General features: G+C 33.7%; 1 protein-coding gene across 1 annotated transcript; it reads right to left on the bottom strand.

The window, feature by feature from the left end:
• Positions 1-406: 406 nt before the first annotated feature.
• LOC147410500 (uncharacterized) lies at positions 407-12416 on the bottom strand. The gene is made up of 4 exons (XM_086436135.1): positions 12264-12416; positions 12066-12172; positions 671-749; positions 407-598 (listed from the first exon to the last, which is right to left on the bottom strand). The coding sequence occupies exons 1-4, from the start codon at positions 12264-12266 to the stop codon at positions 551-553; spliced, it is 237 nt and encodes a 78-aa protein (XP_086292261.1). The 5' UTR covers positions 12267-12416; the 3' UTR covers positions 407-550.
• Positions 12417-17732: the final 5316 nt, after the last annotated feature.

Consider the following 17732-nt stretch of genomic DNA (forward strand, 5'->3'; position numbering starts at 1 on the left):
TTCGTTGATCCATAAAAGCACTATAAGCAAAAAACCATAATCCCCCACCTATGGGAGGAGGGGTAGAATTAGAAAATGATGAAATTCTCCTTTATAGATAATAAATCATAAATTACTAACATGTTCTTCTCTCATACTACAACCCATTAATGGGATGAGTGTTGAATCGGAGTAGATTGAGAATCCCAATTCTCGAAAGTTGGTGTTGTTTTGCATTTTACTTCTTGAAGTGCACCAGTGCAGTATAAAACCCCAAACAGAACTAATAGAACAAGAACCCACAAAAAATATGGTTATAAGAATGCCAAGTTTTCCTAGAAATATACTTGTCAGATTATTTTTGGTGAATAAACCATTGACACCCCTAAAATATGGCCCAAGGGATTGTTTCCTTACAAAGCTAAACTTGTGCAGAGCAACATTATATATATTAACCATCAAGGATGATAAAGGGTGACCATAATTTCATTAACCTAACACAATAATACGTTTTATGTAAGAAATATAGATTCCGTTTGACAAAATTTCTCTCGCCTAGATTCTGTTGAACTCAAACATAAATGCCAGTAGCAAGTAACAAGAACAAAGATCCAAAACCCTGCAATAGAAAGTCTATCTTTCAGACACTTATCTGCAACAACAAAAACAAAAAGAGAAAAGAACAACATACCAGGAAAATAGATGCTACTGCCCCTGTTATGAGCTCTTTCCCTATGCTACGGTTTCGTCTGGTCGAGGTAGCTTCATAGCTGCAATTAATAACAAATTTTTTATAGTTATCTCGTTATATAGAAGAAGATAAGGAAATGAATGAAGAATGAGACAGCAAATTACATCCAAAGTTTTCCGTATAATGAGATCACATCCTTTGGATGATCATTGAAGCCTTATCCCAAAAATTTGGGGTCAATATTCAATTATAAATATAAAGAGATGTCTTTACCCAAATTGTTTACAAATTCTCATAAGGAAAGAATTATTTGTTTTCTCCAATAAAGATCCATTTTTGTATGATTTTGGAGAATAATAAGTTCCTATAACAACACGGAACAACAAGGACAATATTCCTCACGAAATGGAGGTCTTGAGTTTGAATCCCCAATTGGGGGGGGGGGGGGATAAGACTGCATGTGCCCCGAGAATTAGTCGGGTCTTCTAAGAGGCCCGGATACCTTGGTTCCAAAAAAAAAAGACAATATACAGGACGGGTAGAAGGCATGGGGATCCTTAGTTTGATTCCATGGTTCGAAACTACAAGATATAATGTAAAAATGAAATAATCCACCAATCTCAGGGATCCATAGAATTAATTCTAAATTGTGAATCTTCTTCCTCCATTTAATGCACAAAAGGCCTAGAGATAAAAAAAAATCAACTTATCTATGAAGACGAGCACCCAAGGGAGATTAGTTCTATCACTGGCCCATGATTTGTAAAATATCAATATGAGATTATCCAATTTCCTCATAATTTATTTCAGAAAAAACTTCAAGAATATGGTGTTACTGGATGATTATCACGTGTTTTCAATATGTTTTTGCCAATCTAGATTTGATCATGTTGTAATACCCTTTAAGCAGGTTATTTTTACTTAAAATCGACTAACAACAAGAATCAACTAAGAGTTATTCCAAGTGAAAAAATGATGAATATCAAATCTCAGCATGGATTTATCCAACAAGTTGAGATAATGGATTGGGACAGAAAAGTAGAGAACACGTAGGCTAAGGACTATAATTCACATGTTCGGAACCATGCTTGTTTGTAAAAAATGTTTCACTCTGCATCCCATTCTAGATAAAGCTACTATGCTAAGACTTTCTGCTAATATGAGTGAGCAAGAAAAGGAGGGGAAAAAATCAGAGTAAGTGAAAAATAATCAGAGTAAAAGAGGCTCAACAAGGAGAGGGAAAAAAATTAAAAATGCAAATCGAAGGTTCTATAGAGGAGAGGAAGACCAAAAGGAATGTGAATTGAGTTAGTGAGAGCAGACATGAATACAAGTAAATTAATAGAAGATATGGCTATTGACAGAATTGAATGGAAAAATAAAATTCATTCAGCCAACCCCAATTTTTTGCAATAAGGCTATGTGAGTGTGTGTGTGTGTGTGTGTGTTAGCCGTTAGCAAGGTGATGTTGGGTTCAAGGGGGTTTGAATCTAGGATGTCGAAATAACAATCCACACGTCTTACCAATTAAATATGAGTCCCGCTTGACAGCCAATTCTGAAACTTCTAACCCCGTCAAAAGTGGTTTACAAATTAATGTTCCACGATTCTTCGACTTGTAATTGGCGATCTCCTCACAAAAAATCTGCCTATTCTGAAACTTCTAACCCATATAGGACAAAATTTTGACTCCCAATTTTTGTGGCCGAACATTGCCCACTAAATAGAATTGTTAGACATATATTGGTATCAAAGTTTTAAGTCAACCATACTAGATTTTTCTAAAATTTTACACTCCTGTATCTCTAGCTATAGGAGCATCTCTTGTAATTTCATGCTAAATGGGGTGACATAAAATGTGACTTTCCTCGACTTGTCTATCTGGATAATGAGGCACATTTGACATGTCCCCATTTAAAAATTGACTTGCCTCACTGATTGTTTGACCTCCCACCCGTACCATCAGAGGGGGGTGGGGATCTTGCACACCTGAGAGATGGGAAAGCCACTTTGCTCACCGTTCTATTATATGAATGTTCCCCCACCCCTAAGTAGAGGCCTACACAAAAATCAGCTTCATAGTTGATTATTTCTACCTGTCAGATTTCAGCATTTTTTCATCATTGGCTTGATGAATGAGTCTAGAATGGTTTACAAGCTGCTGAAGAGAGATGATTGAATCTGATGTCTAGAAAACATCAACTGGCGTGATCTTTGGTATAGGTCTACAGAGAGGATTGCCAAAAAACATGGCCCTGTGGGACTGGAAGTGTAAAATTCCCAAACACTTTGTCTAGACTTGGACATGGTTAGGTGTTGAAAGAGGCAAGCCAGAATCTGAGAGTTAGAAAGATCAGAGGTTTAAGGAGATTGATTATGATGGAAAAGATTCAGGTTAGAACTTCCAGGTGTCCCTGCTCAAGTGTGCTTAGTGTCACAATCTCTTTTCATTTCTTGATGGGTAAGCTCAAACTGGACTTGAATCCACGACCTCAAAGTTGTTTTGCAATGTGTCAACCCGACTGAGCTATGGGTCCAAGTCCTTAATGTCAGAATCTCATTTTACCACCTAGGGTTTTTCCCCTAAAACAAATCATGGGAAAGCTAGATAGTTCTGGAAGGGACCACAAAGCTGAAGAAGGTGGTAAAGAAATATAAAATAGTTTAGAGATTGAAATTATCAAAAGAAATCTAGGATATTTTATAATGTACGACAGGAATTTTAATTAACCTTGTAAACCATACAACGGTTCTACGGTAATTCCATATTTATCTTAGGAAGATTCTGAAACATGTAAGTACGGAGTACTGGTTGAGCTTTCTAGAATGTCCACCTCAAGTCTATATAGGGGGCAGAGATTCACCTTGTCACGCCCCAAGAACTCAACCCAAAACCCCATGATTCTCAAGTTGAATCCAAAGGCATGATATTTAACCCATAACATGATAATCATATATAAGATACAAATGATACTTAAATATCATAATAAAAATCATACCTGATTATTGCTCAACAAAACACAAAAGTATCATCAAACCTCGTTGGAGTCCTTGATTGGTTAACATTGTATCAGAGTGCTAGTTCGTTATAGGTCATGGGTTCGAATCTTTCCACCCTTATGGGTGAAGGGGTGTGCTGAGTGTATATTTTCCTCTCACTCTCAGGTGAGTCATACCCCAACTAAGTCCCGTGACCCTCTTATATTCAGAATTCTCCCCCCATCCAATAGATCAGTCTTTTGGAGTAGTTGGTTGCTTAATAAATTTGAGTATCCAACTCAAAACCAATTGGCAATGAGTGGAGAGGCCTTGGGGCTTATAAGGAGAGAAATAAGGCAATGCGTGTCTGATGTGGGACTAAACTCGGCACGCCCCTGCACATGTGGGCCGGATTAGGCCAAAACACGTGGAGACATGAGCTGGGTGACGTGGAGAAGAAAAATGCCTACTTTGATATCATGATAAATTTGGGGGTCCAACTCAAAACCAATCGGCAATGAGTGGAGAAGCCCAAGAGCTTATAAGTAGAGAGACAAGGCAATGAATGTCCGATGTGGAACTAAATTCAACAATTAAAAAACCAAACATCACATTTAGAACATTTTAATTTAAAGTACAATAGAATTGCTAATACACACCGTTTTTTTCAATGCCAATTGAGAAATAAATTGTAGGTCGGATTATCAAAGCTTTCAACTGTAAATCGGTCCCTTCTTTTCCTCCGCACACATGCTATTGTACTTTGAATTAAAATGATCTTAATGTGACACTTAGTATTTTAATAAATATTTTCATTGAAATGTTCTTGGAGGGAAAATTTGTAAAAATTCATTAAAAATACGTTTTATAGTTGTTGCTAGGCAAAATAGTCAAAAATAAGTTTTTTTAAAAAAATGAGTCATTCGATAACATTTATGCAATTAAATATTCATTTTAGAGCAGTTGGATGCATTTTAGTAAATTAAAATTCAAAAAAGTTTAACCTTTTCAAATTTTAGGATGTTGGATGACATTTTGGTAAATAAAAACCCCCACATCATCCACTTTTGCAAATTTTGAGATATGTTAAGATCAATTTCAAATATGGAGTCAATTTTAGAATATTCCAAATTTGAGAACCCATTTAACACGAGCATTGGGTGCATTCATTGGAGTTTATTCCATTTTTTTGAAATTACTACCCATTTATGAGACAACATTGGAAATGCTCTTAGAGCATCTCCAACAACATCTCAAATTGGGATGCAATTCCAATTTTGAAATGACCTCCTGGAAATACACTCCAACACACGTCTCAAATGGACTCTCAAATATAGCATATGCTAAAATCGATGCTATATGTGGCATTAGTTTTAGCATATCTCAAAATTTGCTAAAGTGTCTTTTAAGTTATAAAGAGTGTCTTTTGAATTTTTTTTTACTAAATAGCCATCCAAACAAATAATAAAAAATTACCTTAAGGATTTTTTACCAAATTGTCATCCAAAGCATACCGATGGCATTGTTTTTTAGATGAAGCATTGTACAGGCACATGCCAAATATGGCATTTTCGCACTTTATTGTCTCAAAAAATGAAATTAAGATAGACAAATATAGCATTACCAGTGGAGATGATCCAAGAGACCCTAATATGAGAATATCATGATCAACCCCAAAAAACAGAGAACCATTGTAAGGCTAGTGGATCCTTAAGAGACCTTAATATGAAAATATCATGATCGACCTCAAAATATCACTAAATGACCATGGCCTAGATTCATTGTGGAGGTGGTGGTGGTGGTGATGGCAACATTTGAGACCCTTGCAACATCCCTGTCTCTAACATTCATGCTCTCCACAAACTCTTTAAACTACATCATAGGTGAAACTACTCCATTAGGCCATGCATTGCATTGTCTCCAACATTCATGCTCTCCACAAACTCTTTAAACAACATTACAAGTAAAACTTCTCCATTAGGGTTCAGTCCCTGCATTGCACCCACTCTACCACAATCGAAGTAGATTTGAAACCATTGGTGGCAAGGGATCCTTTGCTGCATGTGTAAGAGCTGCCATTGCTCCTAGAAACTATTTTAGATAACATACTTCTGGTTTCATGTCATTTGTACCTATTGTCAATTGTGTTCTCAACATCATGATTGAGTATAGCATCTTTTTAGAATGTATTGACCGATACAACATCATTTGAACATTATGATACGATACATGTCCAAAATTGAAGTTTATTGATGTAGGACAGTGAGGGAAGAAGAGAAAATTTGGGGAATTAGGGAATTAGATTTAGGATTGGATTAAGGATTTGGGTATTAATAAGGATTTGGGTATAGAGTATAGGGTAGATTTGGAAAAGAGATACTTTTTCGTCGGGACCCTTGACCGTTGACTTGATTTGCGTTCCGCATTATTAATATTAAGATTTTTTTTAGATAGATGTTTAAGATGAAGGTTTCAGTCTATGTTCAATTGTTTCAAATTACTTCGATATGTTCTAGTTTGTTTTGGAATGTTTTGCTAAAACATGCCAAGAGAAACTGGAACATAATGAAACGAAATCGAAAAAATAGGCCAAGGTAGAAACAATTGAAAATTTCTAGGAAAACCCTGCAATGTTTTCCCTCCACTTTTGATCAATATATTTGAGTTAACCTTTATGTCAAGTTGATGACATAACCATTGACCTCAGTTTTCTATAAGAGACCAATCAAAATGTCATTGTCTTCTACTTCTTGAAAAAAAAAACAATTAATTCTTTTCACCAAAACTCGTCATATGCAACCTCTAGGGTAAAATTCTTGCCATCATTTTTAACCTTGAGATTCTATCTCCTTCAACATTCAAACCTTGAGAATAAGATAGGATTTGGGAAGAAAAATGAGGGATTTTTAGGATTAAAATAAAAGATTATATAGATGCTTAGAGTCATGAAAAAATGTTATTAATTGGAGAAAATAGTTGTAGCAGTCCGTTCAACCTAAAACAAGCTCTTTGTTTATTACAATATTTATCACAAAAAATGCAGATTTTTATGAATGTTTTGAAAATTCACATCTTTCATTTAATTTCGATGTGTTTCAATTTCTTACCTTCATTGAAACATTACCCCAAAATGAAATTCTAAACTTTGCTCAATATTGTCACGTGGGGCCTGACTTTACTCATGGATAGTCAAAAACCCTAATTGGTAGTTAGGTGCCATAACTGACCTAGCCATCTAGGGAGTCTTTCCCTGTGTAGAAAAAGCACACTTGATCAGCACCATGTAAACCAAGGCATGCAAAGTTTGAACACGAAATTGGCTATCTCAATTCCAATAGAGAATTGCTTAGAAACAACATTTGTATGTATAATGCAGTCAAGGTTTAGGTCTAAGGTTATCCTTAAATAGATCAATCTAAGTTTTTAGACTCCTATATTTCTAGCTACACGTCTCATTTGTAATTGAATGCTAATGAGGTGGAAAGTAATACAAGTTTTCACAACTTACCTCCTTGGAATGAAGCATATTTGCATACCCACCTACCTTCCAAAAAAACTAATTTACCTTACTAATTGTTTGACCATCACCCGATCAATTAATGAGTATGGATTTGTACACTAGGGAGTGGGTAACCACTTTACTCACCATCCACATGAATTTTTTAACCACCTATTTGAGAATTGGTGGAGTTCAATCTCACAAATTATTATAGCTATCCATCGTTCTTGTATGACTAGAATTTTTCAATCACCTATCTGGATAAAGATCCAGAGTTCAATCTCCCAAATTATTACAGTTGTGGATAGAGATAAAAAAAAAATCGATTGAGAAAGAAAACAGAGTTCTTAACGAATACTAATTATACTCCAATTGCATCTTGAATTTTAAAAATTTCTATTTATAAATTTAACCCAAATGAATCTCAATCTAACAAGTTATTTTCATTTGCTTTTAGTTCCAGATAAACAGTTCTTCTCTTCTTTTTTTTCCTCGCAGAATTCTTTGTTCTTTGTTTTCTTTTGCATGCTAGAAGACTACGATTACCCTCATCTTTTCATTCAATATAATTATTATCTACCTCCTGAATAATTAATTGATGAGAAGTTGAGGTTGGAAGTCAAAAAATATAAGTTTGGAACAACAATTGGAATCTATAAATCAAGAAAATAAAAGTATCAAACAACTACTAGAATCCAAAGTTCTTGTAACCTCTAGATCTCTATCCCAATTCTATTCCCTACTAGGGTTGCAACTTGGACGGGCCAAACCCAAACCCGATGGGTTCAACCCGACATTGGGTCAAGTTTGGGTGCATACAGGTCAAGTTCTGGCACACAAAAAAAAAAAAAAAAATTGACCAAAAAAATCAGGTTGGGTTCGGGGCATAAGCATCGGGTTGCCTAATTTGCCCAAACCCGGTATTTATTCCCTTTAGGATTTAGTAATTTCAAGATGACTTTGGACTTTAGTGGTAATGTTCACCACGTTTTTTACCTTTTGACTGTTCTGTTTTCCTTCTTTTCTTCTTTCTTACTACACAAGCAAACAAAAACAAAAAAACATATTTCAGCGGTAAGTTCATCTTTTTCTACGACGATTTGATGATTGTGATTTCGACGATTGGGTGAGTATTCATCTTTCTCTCTCTTTAAAATCTCTTTTAAAGAAATCAAATATGAACTATTTTCATATTTTCAAAGGAACATGATAAACCTGTATGAAGATCTCTTAAAGGTAGATGTAGATCTCTTATAAGATTCTTGAAAAATCAAAACTATGAAACTAGGAGGCTATGACGGACTACCATATAGATAGTCGGCAGAAAGCCAACTTCGTTCAATAAGTACTTGTGTTCATGTGTTTTGACAAGACAAGGTCTTCTATCATAACACTTAAGTTAGAACAGAGAAAGATCATCTTTACTCTTAACTTTTAAAACTAAAGAAAACACCGGTGACCAAATTTAGAACTTCATATCATATATTATGCATCTATATTTACAGAAAGATTATATAAAACTTTAGTATTACGACATCACCTCAGGGCTATTCCCTACGTTTAACTTGTCATACCTTGTCTCTGAGCTTGGGAGGCTCTGGTCTACTTACAGAAAAACTTGAGAAAGAGAGAGAGAGATGTAAGAATTTCTTGAATGGGGAATTCTTTGTGTTTAGAGGGGTAGATGGAGTGTCCTTATATAGAGTTCGGACCTCAAATACATTACAAACTAGTCTAATTCGATAGTGTTCTCGAATTGGGACAGGTGTCAAAAGAATGTATTGAACACCCAGGACCACCGAACTGTTCATGAATAATGTTTTGTCGGGTACTATTCAAGAATAGTAATTTTAGTCTTATTTCTAAATTCTTCTAAATGACTGGAAAGGTTTCTATTGGGAATAATTTCTATCCTCATATCGTATATTGGAATAGTTTCTTTCTTCCAATTTGGTCTATGACGATTTTCATCATTTCCTACCATATGGATTTCTGCCCATCTTCTAAATCTTGGCATATATCCCTTTTGGACTCTATTCTCTGATGACTCTTTAGTCTTTTCCTGGATACTGGTTAGTACCATTTTGTCTTGGAGTTTTCTCATTTCTTCTAAGGTCTTACACTCAGCTAGTCTATGAGTGAACTCTGGGTCTATGATATCAAATGTCTCACTAGGGATTTCCATAATTTCTTACCTTTCCCTTTGTCTGACTCGTCTATTCGTAAACTACATGTTCTAGGTAGGTTAATATGATTTTTTAGGGTATAGGGTTTAGGGTTTAGTTCTATGTTTTTACCCTTGTTTACTCCCGACCCTTCACCACACTTGAGCAACGAGGTACTCTGTCTTCCAGGGACGAATTGTTCATTCTGGTTTTGAGACTGACTTATGGATTCTCCTTTCCAAAATCCAAATGTCACTCCTTCTTTGTCTTGATGCATATATGTTATCTGAGTAGTATGCATGACTTTAGATGTTTTGTCAGGAAAATGCCACTAATGCATTTCTTGACTAAACCTGTCTATTGCATTGTTGTATGCAAAAGTATAGTCAGGAATCCCACTTGGATTCATACTTCTGGCTATCAATTGTTGTCCAAGTTTTCCCGTAGGAATTGCTTGTAACAATCCTGTCTGTGGCTCAGTATGAAACATTACAAGTGTTTGGAATTGAACAGTTAGTTGATTTCTCTGAGGATGCAGTAGGTTTCCATGTCCATCATGCTGGGCTAGTCAACGATTTAGTTGACTCGATAGTCAACTCTGGAGACAATTGGTGGACGGTGCACCATTCGCAGACATGCATCATCTAGACATTAGAAATCTATGACAAAGCAGTTACTGTAGAAAAATACAGACATGAAGACAAGTTAGAAGAGATCAAAGTTTCGGTCACGATCCCTTTAATCGCAACAATCTGCCTTACAGATAGAAGACCAACGGCTGATGCAATCAAAATGTTATTATTCGAAGACTTAAATGCTCTCGGCTAGCTAATCGAAGACAAGATCTCCATTAGTTCCTTCCGTAGCAATCATGGAGAAGAAGACAAAAAAGACGAAGAGAAAGACCTCACACGAGTCAGAACAAGAAACAAAGACTAAGTGAGACAATTTAGAGCAATTATTGCGCTTAGTACTATTCACAGTACTATTTAGAAAAAAGTAGTCAAAATTACTATTTGTGAATAGTACCCGACAAAACACTATTCATAAACAATTCTGGTGGCCCCGGGTATTCAGTATCTTCTTTTGACACCTGTCTAGATTCGAAAACACTCTCGAATTAGACCAATTTGTAATGTATTTAGAGTCCGAACTCTATATAAGGACACTCCATCTACCTCTCTAGATACAGAGAATTCCCCCTTCAAGAAATTCTCACATCTTTCTCTCTCTCTTAAATTTTAAGTTTTTTTTTCTGTAAGGAGACTAGAACCTCCCAAGCTCAGAGACTTGCAAAGACAAAGTATGGCAGGCTAAATCCAGAGAATAGCCTTGAGGTGACGCCGTAATAGTAAAATTTTATGTAATCTTTCTGTAAATATATATGTATAATATATGATATGAAGTTCTAAATTTAGTCCGTAATGATTTTTTTAGCTTTAAAAGTTAAGAGTAAAGATGATCTTTCTATGTTCTACCTTAAGTGTTATGATACAAAACCTTGTCTTCTTAAAACACATAAACACAGGTACCCACTACCTCATTGAACGAAGCTGGCTTTCTGTCAACTATCTATATGGTAGTCCGTCATAGCCTCCTAGTTTTATAATTTTGATTTTTCAAGAATCTTAAATATGATAATCTAATACAATAGATCCAGAGATCTAAAAGCTTTTAAAAGAAATTAACTCATGAAACTCAAGCACCCTTCTTCCTATTTGGACATCTAAAATGGTACTATTAAAATGACAAGGACATTCCTCAGATCTGGACAAAGTTTAAGGACAGGCCATAGTGAGATGAAAGGGTCAGTTCCCTGGACAATATTATCCAGTAACCGTTTTGCCATTAGCAAGGGTGCATTAGGTTGTAGGTTCTTTGGGGATAAATCAGAAGGGATGATCAAGTAATCTAAGATGAATCCTTCTTTAAAATTAGACAACCCTAAAATGAGGAGGACTTCAGTTTTAATAAAGACCTTCATATGGACAAACGAAGAAGATGATAAATAGTAAACTAAGATAACGGAAGCAAAGTGGATCATAACCCACATTTAAGAAACTATATATGCATCTAAAGATTACTAAGCTCTATTGTTATGTGCTCGGCCTAAGGGTTATTCTATTTTTTGTTTACTTGCTCATATTTATATTCTTGTTTTATTTAAGTTTTATGTTCAAGTCAATGAACTACTGGCCAAAGAAGTAACGGCCAGTTTCAATATTTTTTTGACAGAATTTTCTACCTATAAAAAGATATTGAATCCGTGACCGAGTCTATCAAACAATGGGAATTGGTCGATTTCATGAGCTACCCACCATTGTATTCCTTAATTTAAAATTCACAAACAACAAAATTTTATTGGAGTGCCTTAATTCACCATCTATCCTTGTGTTTTTTTTCCAAATGAGGGTCTCTTAATTCATAAGATTGCTCCTATTGCATAAAAAAGAGAAAATTTGTCTTTAATTACACGTACACATGAAATCAACTAATATAATTCTCAATTTTTTTAACTAAACATTGATGTATGTTTAATTCGACATTTTTTTACCCAAAGAAACATCTTTTTACATCAAAAAACTTTCCATAAATTCTAAAATTTTATAGCATATTTGAAAAAAATTGGGTATTAATAAGTCAATAATCTAACGAAGAATAAGTCATATATTCAATCGATGGATTCCATTAAGAAGAAACATAGTTAGATCGGATTGAATTGGATTAAATCGGATCGGATCGGATCGCTTACATGAAGAACGAAGCAGTGACGACAAGGCCGATCGCGAGCATGAGAACAGCTAAGGATGGAAACCAAGTGATTGGTACGGGACTCGTGATGGGTTTCGCTGCCGAAGCCTTCAAAAACAAAAAAAATCGCGTTTCAGACCAAACCCTAGAAATCTTAGAGGATCATCTCAATTAGGTTTCTGTAGAAAAACAGACTTACCATCTTTTGGAGATGAAATCTCTGTTTCTCTCTCTGTCTTCCTCTTTCACTCTCTTTCTCTCTGCCAAAGTACTAAATCGATTTCATAGGTAGCGTCTATTTGCACGCACCAAAAATACTGTACGTACACACCCGACGTTACAATGAAAAAACTCACATTTACTATTTTACCCTTTTCAATGAAATTCTCAACATACAAATCTAAACATACCGAATCAAAGAGGGAAAAAGTACCCTCCATTGAATCTCGTCTTCTCCTTCTATCTATCAATCGAAATCACACGTCTTCGTTGTACCAAATGAAATCTTTAAGAGATTTTTTCCAAAATGTGTGCAACTTATGTGTTTTGGTATACTGAACATTTTAATTCCCAAAACAAGTTTTCCCAGAGAAAACATCACTTTTACGATTAATGAATTTGTTGACAAATTACAAACGAGATTATTGATATGACAAATTTATGGTATTTTTATCCACGAATTCGTTGAAAAAAAAAAGTGACAAATTCATGAATTCTTAGATTATAAAAGTGATGAATTTACTTAAAAAAATATGTTACTGAACTCAGAATTTCATTATATTCGTGCGCACGAAATGGAGATTCAACCAATTTTCAAATTTCTACCGAAAAGTAGAAATCAAGTTTTGAATGGGGAAAATCTTTTATTATTTCACTTAAAATTCACCTTTTTCCCAGACAAAGGCATTGTTCAATCAAGGAATATTAGTATTTTAGGATATTTTTAAGGTTTTCGAAAATCTATATGAGTTTTTAATGATTGTCTTACGTATTTATTAACCAAAGACGAACAATAGATGAATACAAGAGAGTACAAAATTGAATTTTTTGAAATAGAAATGACTTTTCAATTTTTTAGATTTTTTCGACGTCATTCGATAGGTGCAAACCGAATTCTCAATATTAGATTTGGTAGTCTCGTATCGATCAAATAAAAAGCATCATATAGATTCGGTATACACACTGAATATGATTTCAAGATTTTGGTGCAAGGCTACCAACCAGAAATTCAAAAACTTGTTAGAATTGATCAGTATGTACATATTGAAATTCTTTAACAACACTCGGTAGGGGAAAATACTTGTCAAAAAGGGTTTTGTAGGACAAAATCGAAGCTATTTGTGCATATTCAAAACTTACCTACCAAACATGTAGTGAAAACTTCGGTGTATACCTACCGAAGAGGACAATTTATTTTTAAAAATTATAGTTCCAACTACTTAGACCTATTTATTGATTAAATTTTCCCTTTTTAATAATGTCAATGCAACCCCCTGGTTTTGAGATATGTACAATGGTAGATCATATGCTTTTATTTTGAAACCAATGTGATATTAAATGATTATGACAACCTATCTAGATGGGTTAGAAACAACGGGAGGACATTTGGATCTGTCTTAATTGTTTCAAGGTTGGATCATTAAAAATGTAAGAACCCTAGAATTTGGTACGGTTGTGAAAGGGATGGAAGCTATAAAGACTCCAAAAAGTAGGGGGGATGAAGAGTCTGATAAGCGATCTACGACTAAGCGATGGGGATGCCAATTTTCATTTAGGGTATAGGTAAATGTTCAATAGGTGGGTGCATAGAGAATAACTTTTATTTCATTGGGTAGTTCAATGGGTGTGTGTATTGAGAATCTGTGTGTACGTCGAGAATTTTTACTCTTTAGACACACTTTATTCCATACTACCAAGCTTTATGAAATTAAATGTTTCCATCCTAATCTAGTTGGTGATATGAGGTGGGAGGGGATTTGGAATTTAGATAATGTTGTCTGTATGAAAATTTTGAGACCAATATCTCCAAAATGCCACGTGGCAAGTTTTGATGGATCTATTCACCATCGTGGTTTCTCAAGAGACAATGGAGCCAAACCCAAATTTAAATGTACGGCTTTTTCTAATGAAATAGTATAGAGAGATTCTATTGGCACATCAAGTATTACTTAAAACATATTAGTCCTTTTGAAATTTAATAAGGTGAATCTTCATTTCGTTATTTGAATATGACAAAATTCTAAGTTTGGTACATTGTTCATTTTAATTCCCAAAACTTACATTCTTCATTTTTATAACCCACAAACTCAAGAGTTCGTCGCTTTTAATATCTACGAATTCGTAAATATTTCAATGAATTTATTGATTATAAAAATGATGAATTAACTCGAAAATATATGTTTTGGGAATTAAAACGAACAGTGTACCGAAACTAGAATTTGGACATAAGTTGCGCATGTTTTGGGAAAAATCCTAATTTAATAGTTATTGTGTTATGAGTAAAAGTTGGTGTGTCAATAGAAATCCTCTTGGGATATGTTTAATTGCTCGGAAAATTAGGGGGAAATTGAAGTTCCGTAGAAAATGACAATTTTTCCGTGTTAGATATGTCAAGAACTCTAGATTTGTATGGAAAACGATTTGCCAACACCCATGATTTTTCTTCATTAATGACAAATCATTTTCTTACCCCTCCCCCCCCAAATTGGAAAATGATTTGTTAGCACATGACAAATCAAACAAAATCAAAAAGCACACACAAAAATGAAATCAAACAAAATCATACTTTTTTTTTTTTTAAATAATCTAAATCAATCTTTTTTTTTTTTTTTTTTGTTGTAAATTTTTGATTGAATAATTAATTTTAAATTATATCAATATATGTTATAAATCAAGTTAGAGAATTACTATTGGCACTCCAAATTTTATTGATTACACCCCAATAAAAAAAAAGAAAATAATAAGTAAAAGTTGGGGTGCAAAAAATAAAAATAATAAAAAAAAAAACTATCTCATTATTTGTTAGATTTGATCTTTTTTTTTTTTTTTAAAGATTTTATACGAGCCTAATCATAATTGTAAACAACTACTAAATTTGTTTGAACGAGTGTTATAATGTTGAGATAATAATTTGAGCTAAACCTTTGTAGTGTTTGAACAATATATTTTAATCTTTAATTGGGGTGTGATAAACAATTTAAGAAATTGGGGTGGAATAATTAAAACGTAAGGTCCCAATAGTAGTTCTCTAAAAAATTGGGGGTACCAATAGTCATTCTCTAATAATTTAAGAAATTGGGGTGTAATAATTCAAAACTTTCCAAAAAAATTTGATTTTATCATTATTTTTATGTAATTATCACAAAAGTCAAATTAAAATAATTTTTTTTAATTTTTAATTTTATTTTATGCAATTCAAACAACAAAAATAATTTTCCATGTTGTGCCCAAACAATAAAAAAGAATTTGCCAACTAATATTTTCTTTGAAATCAAACACACCCTTAGTTTAAAGTTTAAGCCAATTTTTAGGTATTTTCATATACTACATAAGAAGTGGGGTCATTAAAATTCTCACCAACAAAGGTGACAGTCAATAAATAAATTAGGGCTTGACATAAATGGAGATATATGCTTCTCACCTACAAAGGTGACTACCAATAAAAAAATTAGGGCATGATACATATGGGAGATATAGGCTTCTAGACTCACAATTGGAGGAAGTTGTGGTCGACCATGTCTTCACATAGAATGTCATCCTATCTATTATGGATTTCAAGTATTTCTAATGGGTGACTTGTGACCATTGGATTTGACTTATGGATGCTCCTATCAACCTCTATATATGTAATGTTTGCCTCTATGTGCAGGTCCATTAATGGGTGGGCAAAATCAATAATGAAGATCAATAGGACCAATTGTGGAGTTATGCAATTTCTAAACAAAATTATTTTAAACTTGAAACTTTCAAATTTTAAGTTTTTTTTGGAACTAACATAGTTTAAACTTTAGCTGAAATATGTTTTGATCGTCAAACATATCAAACACACCTCCTACACTAAAGAGTAGTGTTTGACACTCGAGCAAAAAAACATGCGCGCACACACACACACACACAAAGAGGGAAAAAACAATAATAGACTGAACTGAGATTAGAACTACATACAATCGAGCGGTTGAACAAAAGAAGATGTGCCAACTAACTTAGTTTGATAAAGTCTTGGGGTGATGATACCAGAGACTTGGTTTCAAATCCCGTTAACATTGAGTTATTGAACTCATTAAAAATAGGCTTACCGATAAAAATAAAAATAAAAATAAAAATATTGAACAAAAGAGGATTTGCACTCTTATTGTGGGTCTCAATCCTTGATATGAAGGACATTTTCTTGTTAAGTGGGAGACTAATATGGTGGATTAGAATTCCGTTGATTGAATTTTTCTAAGTGGATAAACAATATTCATCATCCTTATACCTACTACATCTATGAATGACAATTCAATAGTAGTGTCACTTTGGAGTCAAGACTTATACTCCTTGATCACACTTTTTTACTACTATAATTATAATAAGAGAAAGGTGGGTATTGTTTCTCAAAGTTTACATTAGATAATATTCTAAAGTTACAAAAATACTTTTGCATCTTACTTTTATATATATCAAGGTAAGCATCTTACTTTCATATATACCAAAGTGAGCATACCTAGGAGTGCAACTTGATCTGGTTAAAATCGAGAACTGTACCAAATCAATAGCTTTGGGGTGATTTGATTCGGTTTGGAATAGGTTGTGGTTTGGTTCCGGGTTACAAAAATGGAAAATCGATTAATTTGGTTCGGTTCTCGAATCAAACTTGTATAGAACCAAACTCTTATGCAATAAATAAATATATATGTATATAATAATTCTTATGAATTATTTTAAGAGTTTGGACATAGATTAATGATTTTTTATAGATAAATGAATGATTTTTTTATAAATATATTAATGATTTATTGTATGAAATGATCAAATTTTTAAGATTATTTATCACACTCCAATTAAAATTTAAAACACACCATTTAGATATGACAAAGATTTGACTCAAGTTAATATCTCAACGTAGCAGAACTTCAAACAACTTTAGTAGTAGTTTACAATTATATTGGCACCCCAACTTCCTTAATGTCATTTACTTATTTTATTTTATTTTATTAGGATGTAATAAGTAAAAGTTGAGGTGCTAATAACAGATTTCTTAGAAAATAAAAATAAATTAAGAAGTAAAAAATGTTAAATAAAAATTACGACAAAGAGAAAAGAGGGGTACACTTGAAAAAAGTATATACAAACATATTTATCAAAACTTCTAATAAAGAAATCCAATCCGAGGTTGCCATGTGGAGCCCATCGGTCTTATCAATGTTGGGTTCAATTATTGCTATTTGTTGATGATTTCTAGTCATTGGATGGACTTAGCAATTTGCTTTTTTAACATGTTTTGTGTGCGTAGGTTTTCATTGGTCCCAAAATATACGATGTATCTTTTATCAAACTCATGATCTAGACATCTTTCTCAAACCCACCAACATTGAGGTACATGGAGGTTGACTAAGCTGACTTTTACCTTCTCTGAATCTGCCACCTCAGTTCCTTGTAGTGAAAACTATGCATGTTCAGGGATAGAATT

Source organism: Akebia trifoliata, chromosome 1, assembly GCF_017979445.1.
Source record: "Akebia trifoliata isolate Shusen 1 chromosome 1, ASM1797944v1, whole genome shotgun sequence".
In the NCBI taxonomy this organism is placed as follows: domain Eukaryota; kingdom Viridiplantae; phylum Streptophyta; class Magnoliopsida; order Ranunculales; family Lardizabalaceae; genus Akebia; species Akebia trifoliata.

What these genes read in the sequence shown, in the direction of transcription:
- LOC147410500 (XM_086436135.1), bottom strand. An exon ending in GTCACTGCTTCGTTCTTCAT is followed by an intron (nt 750 to 12,065) that starts GTAAGCGATCCG and finishes TATTAATTGCAG; the next exon opens with CTATGAAGCTACCTCGACCA. An exon ending in CAGTAGCATCTATTTTCCTG is followed by an intron (nt 599 to 670) that starts GTATGTTGTTCT and finishes TTTCTATTGCAG; the next exon opens with GGTTTTGGATCTTTGTTCTT.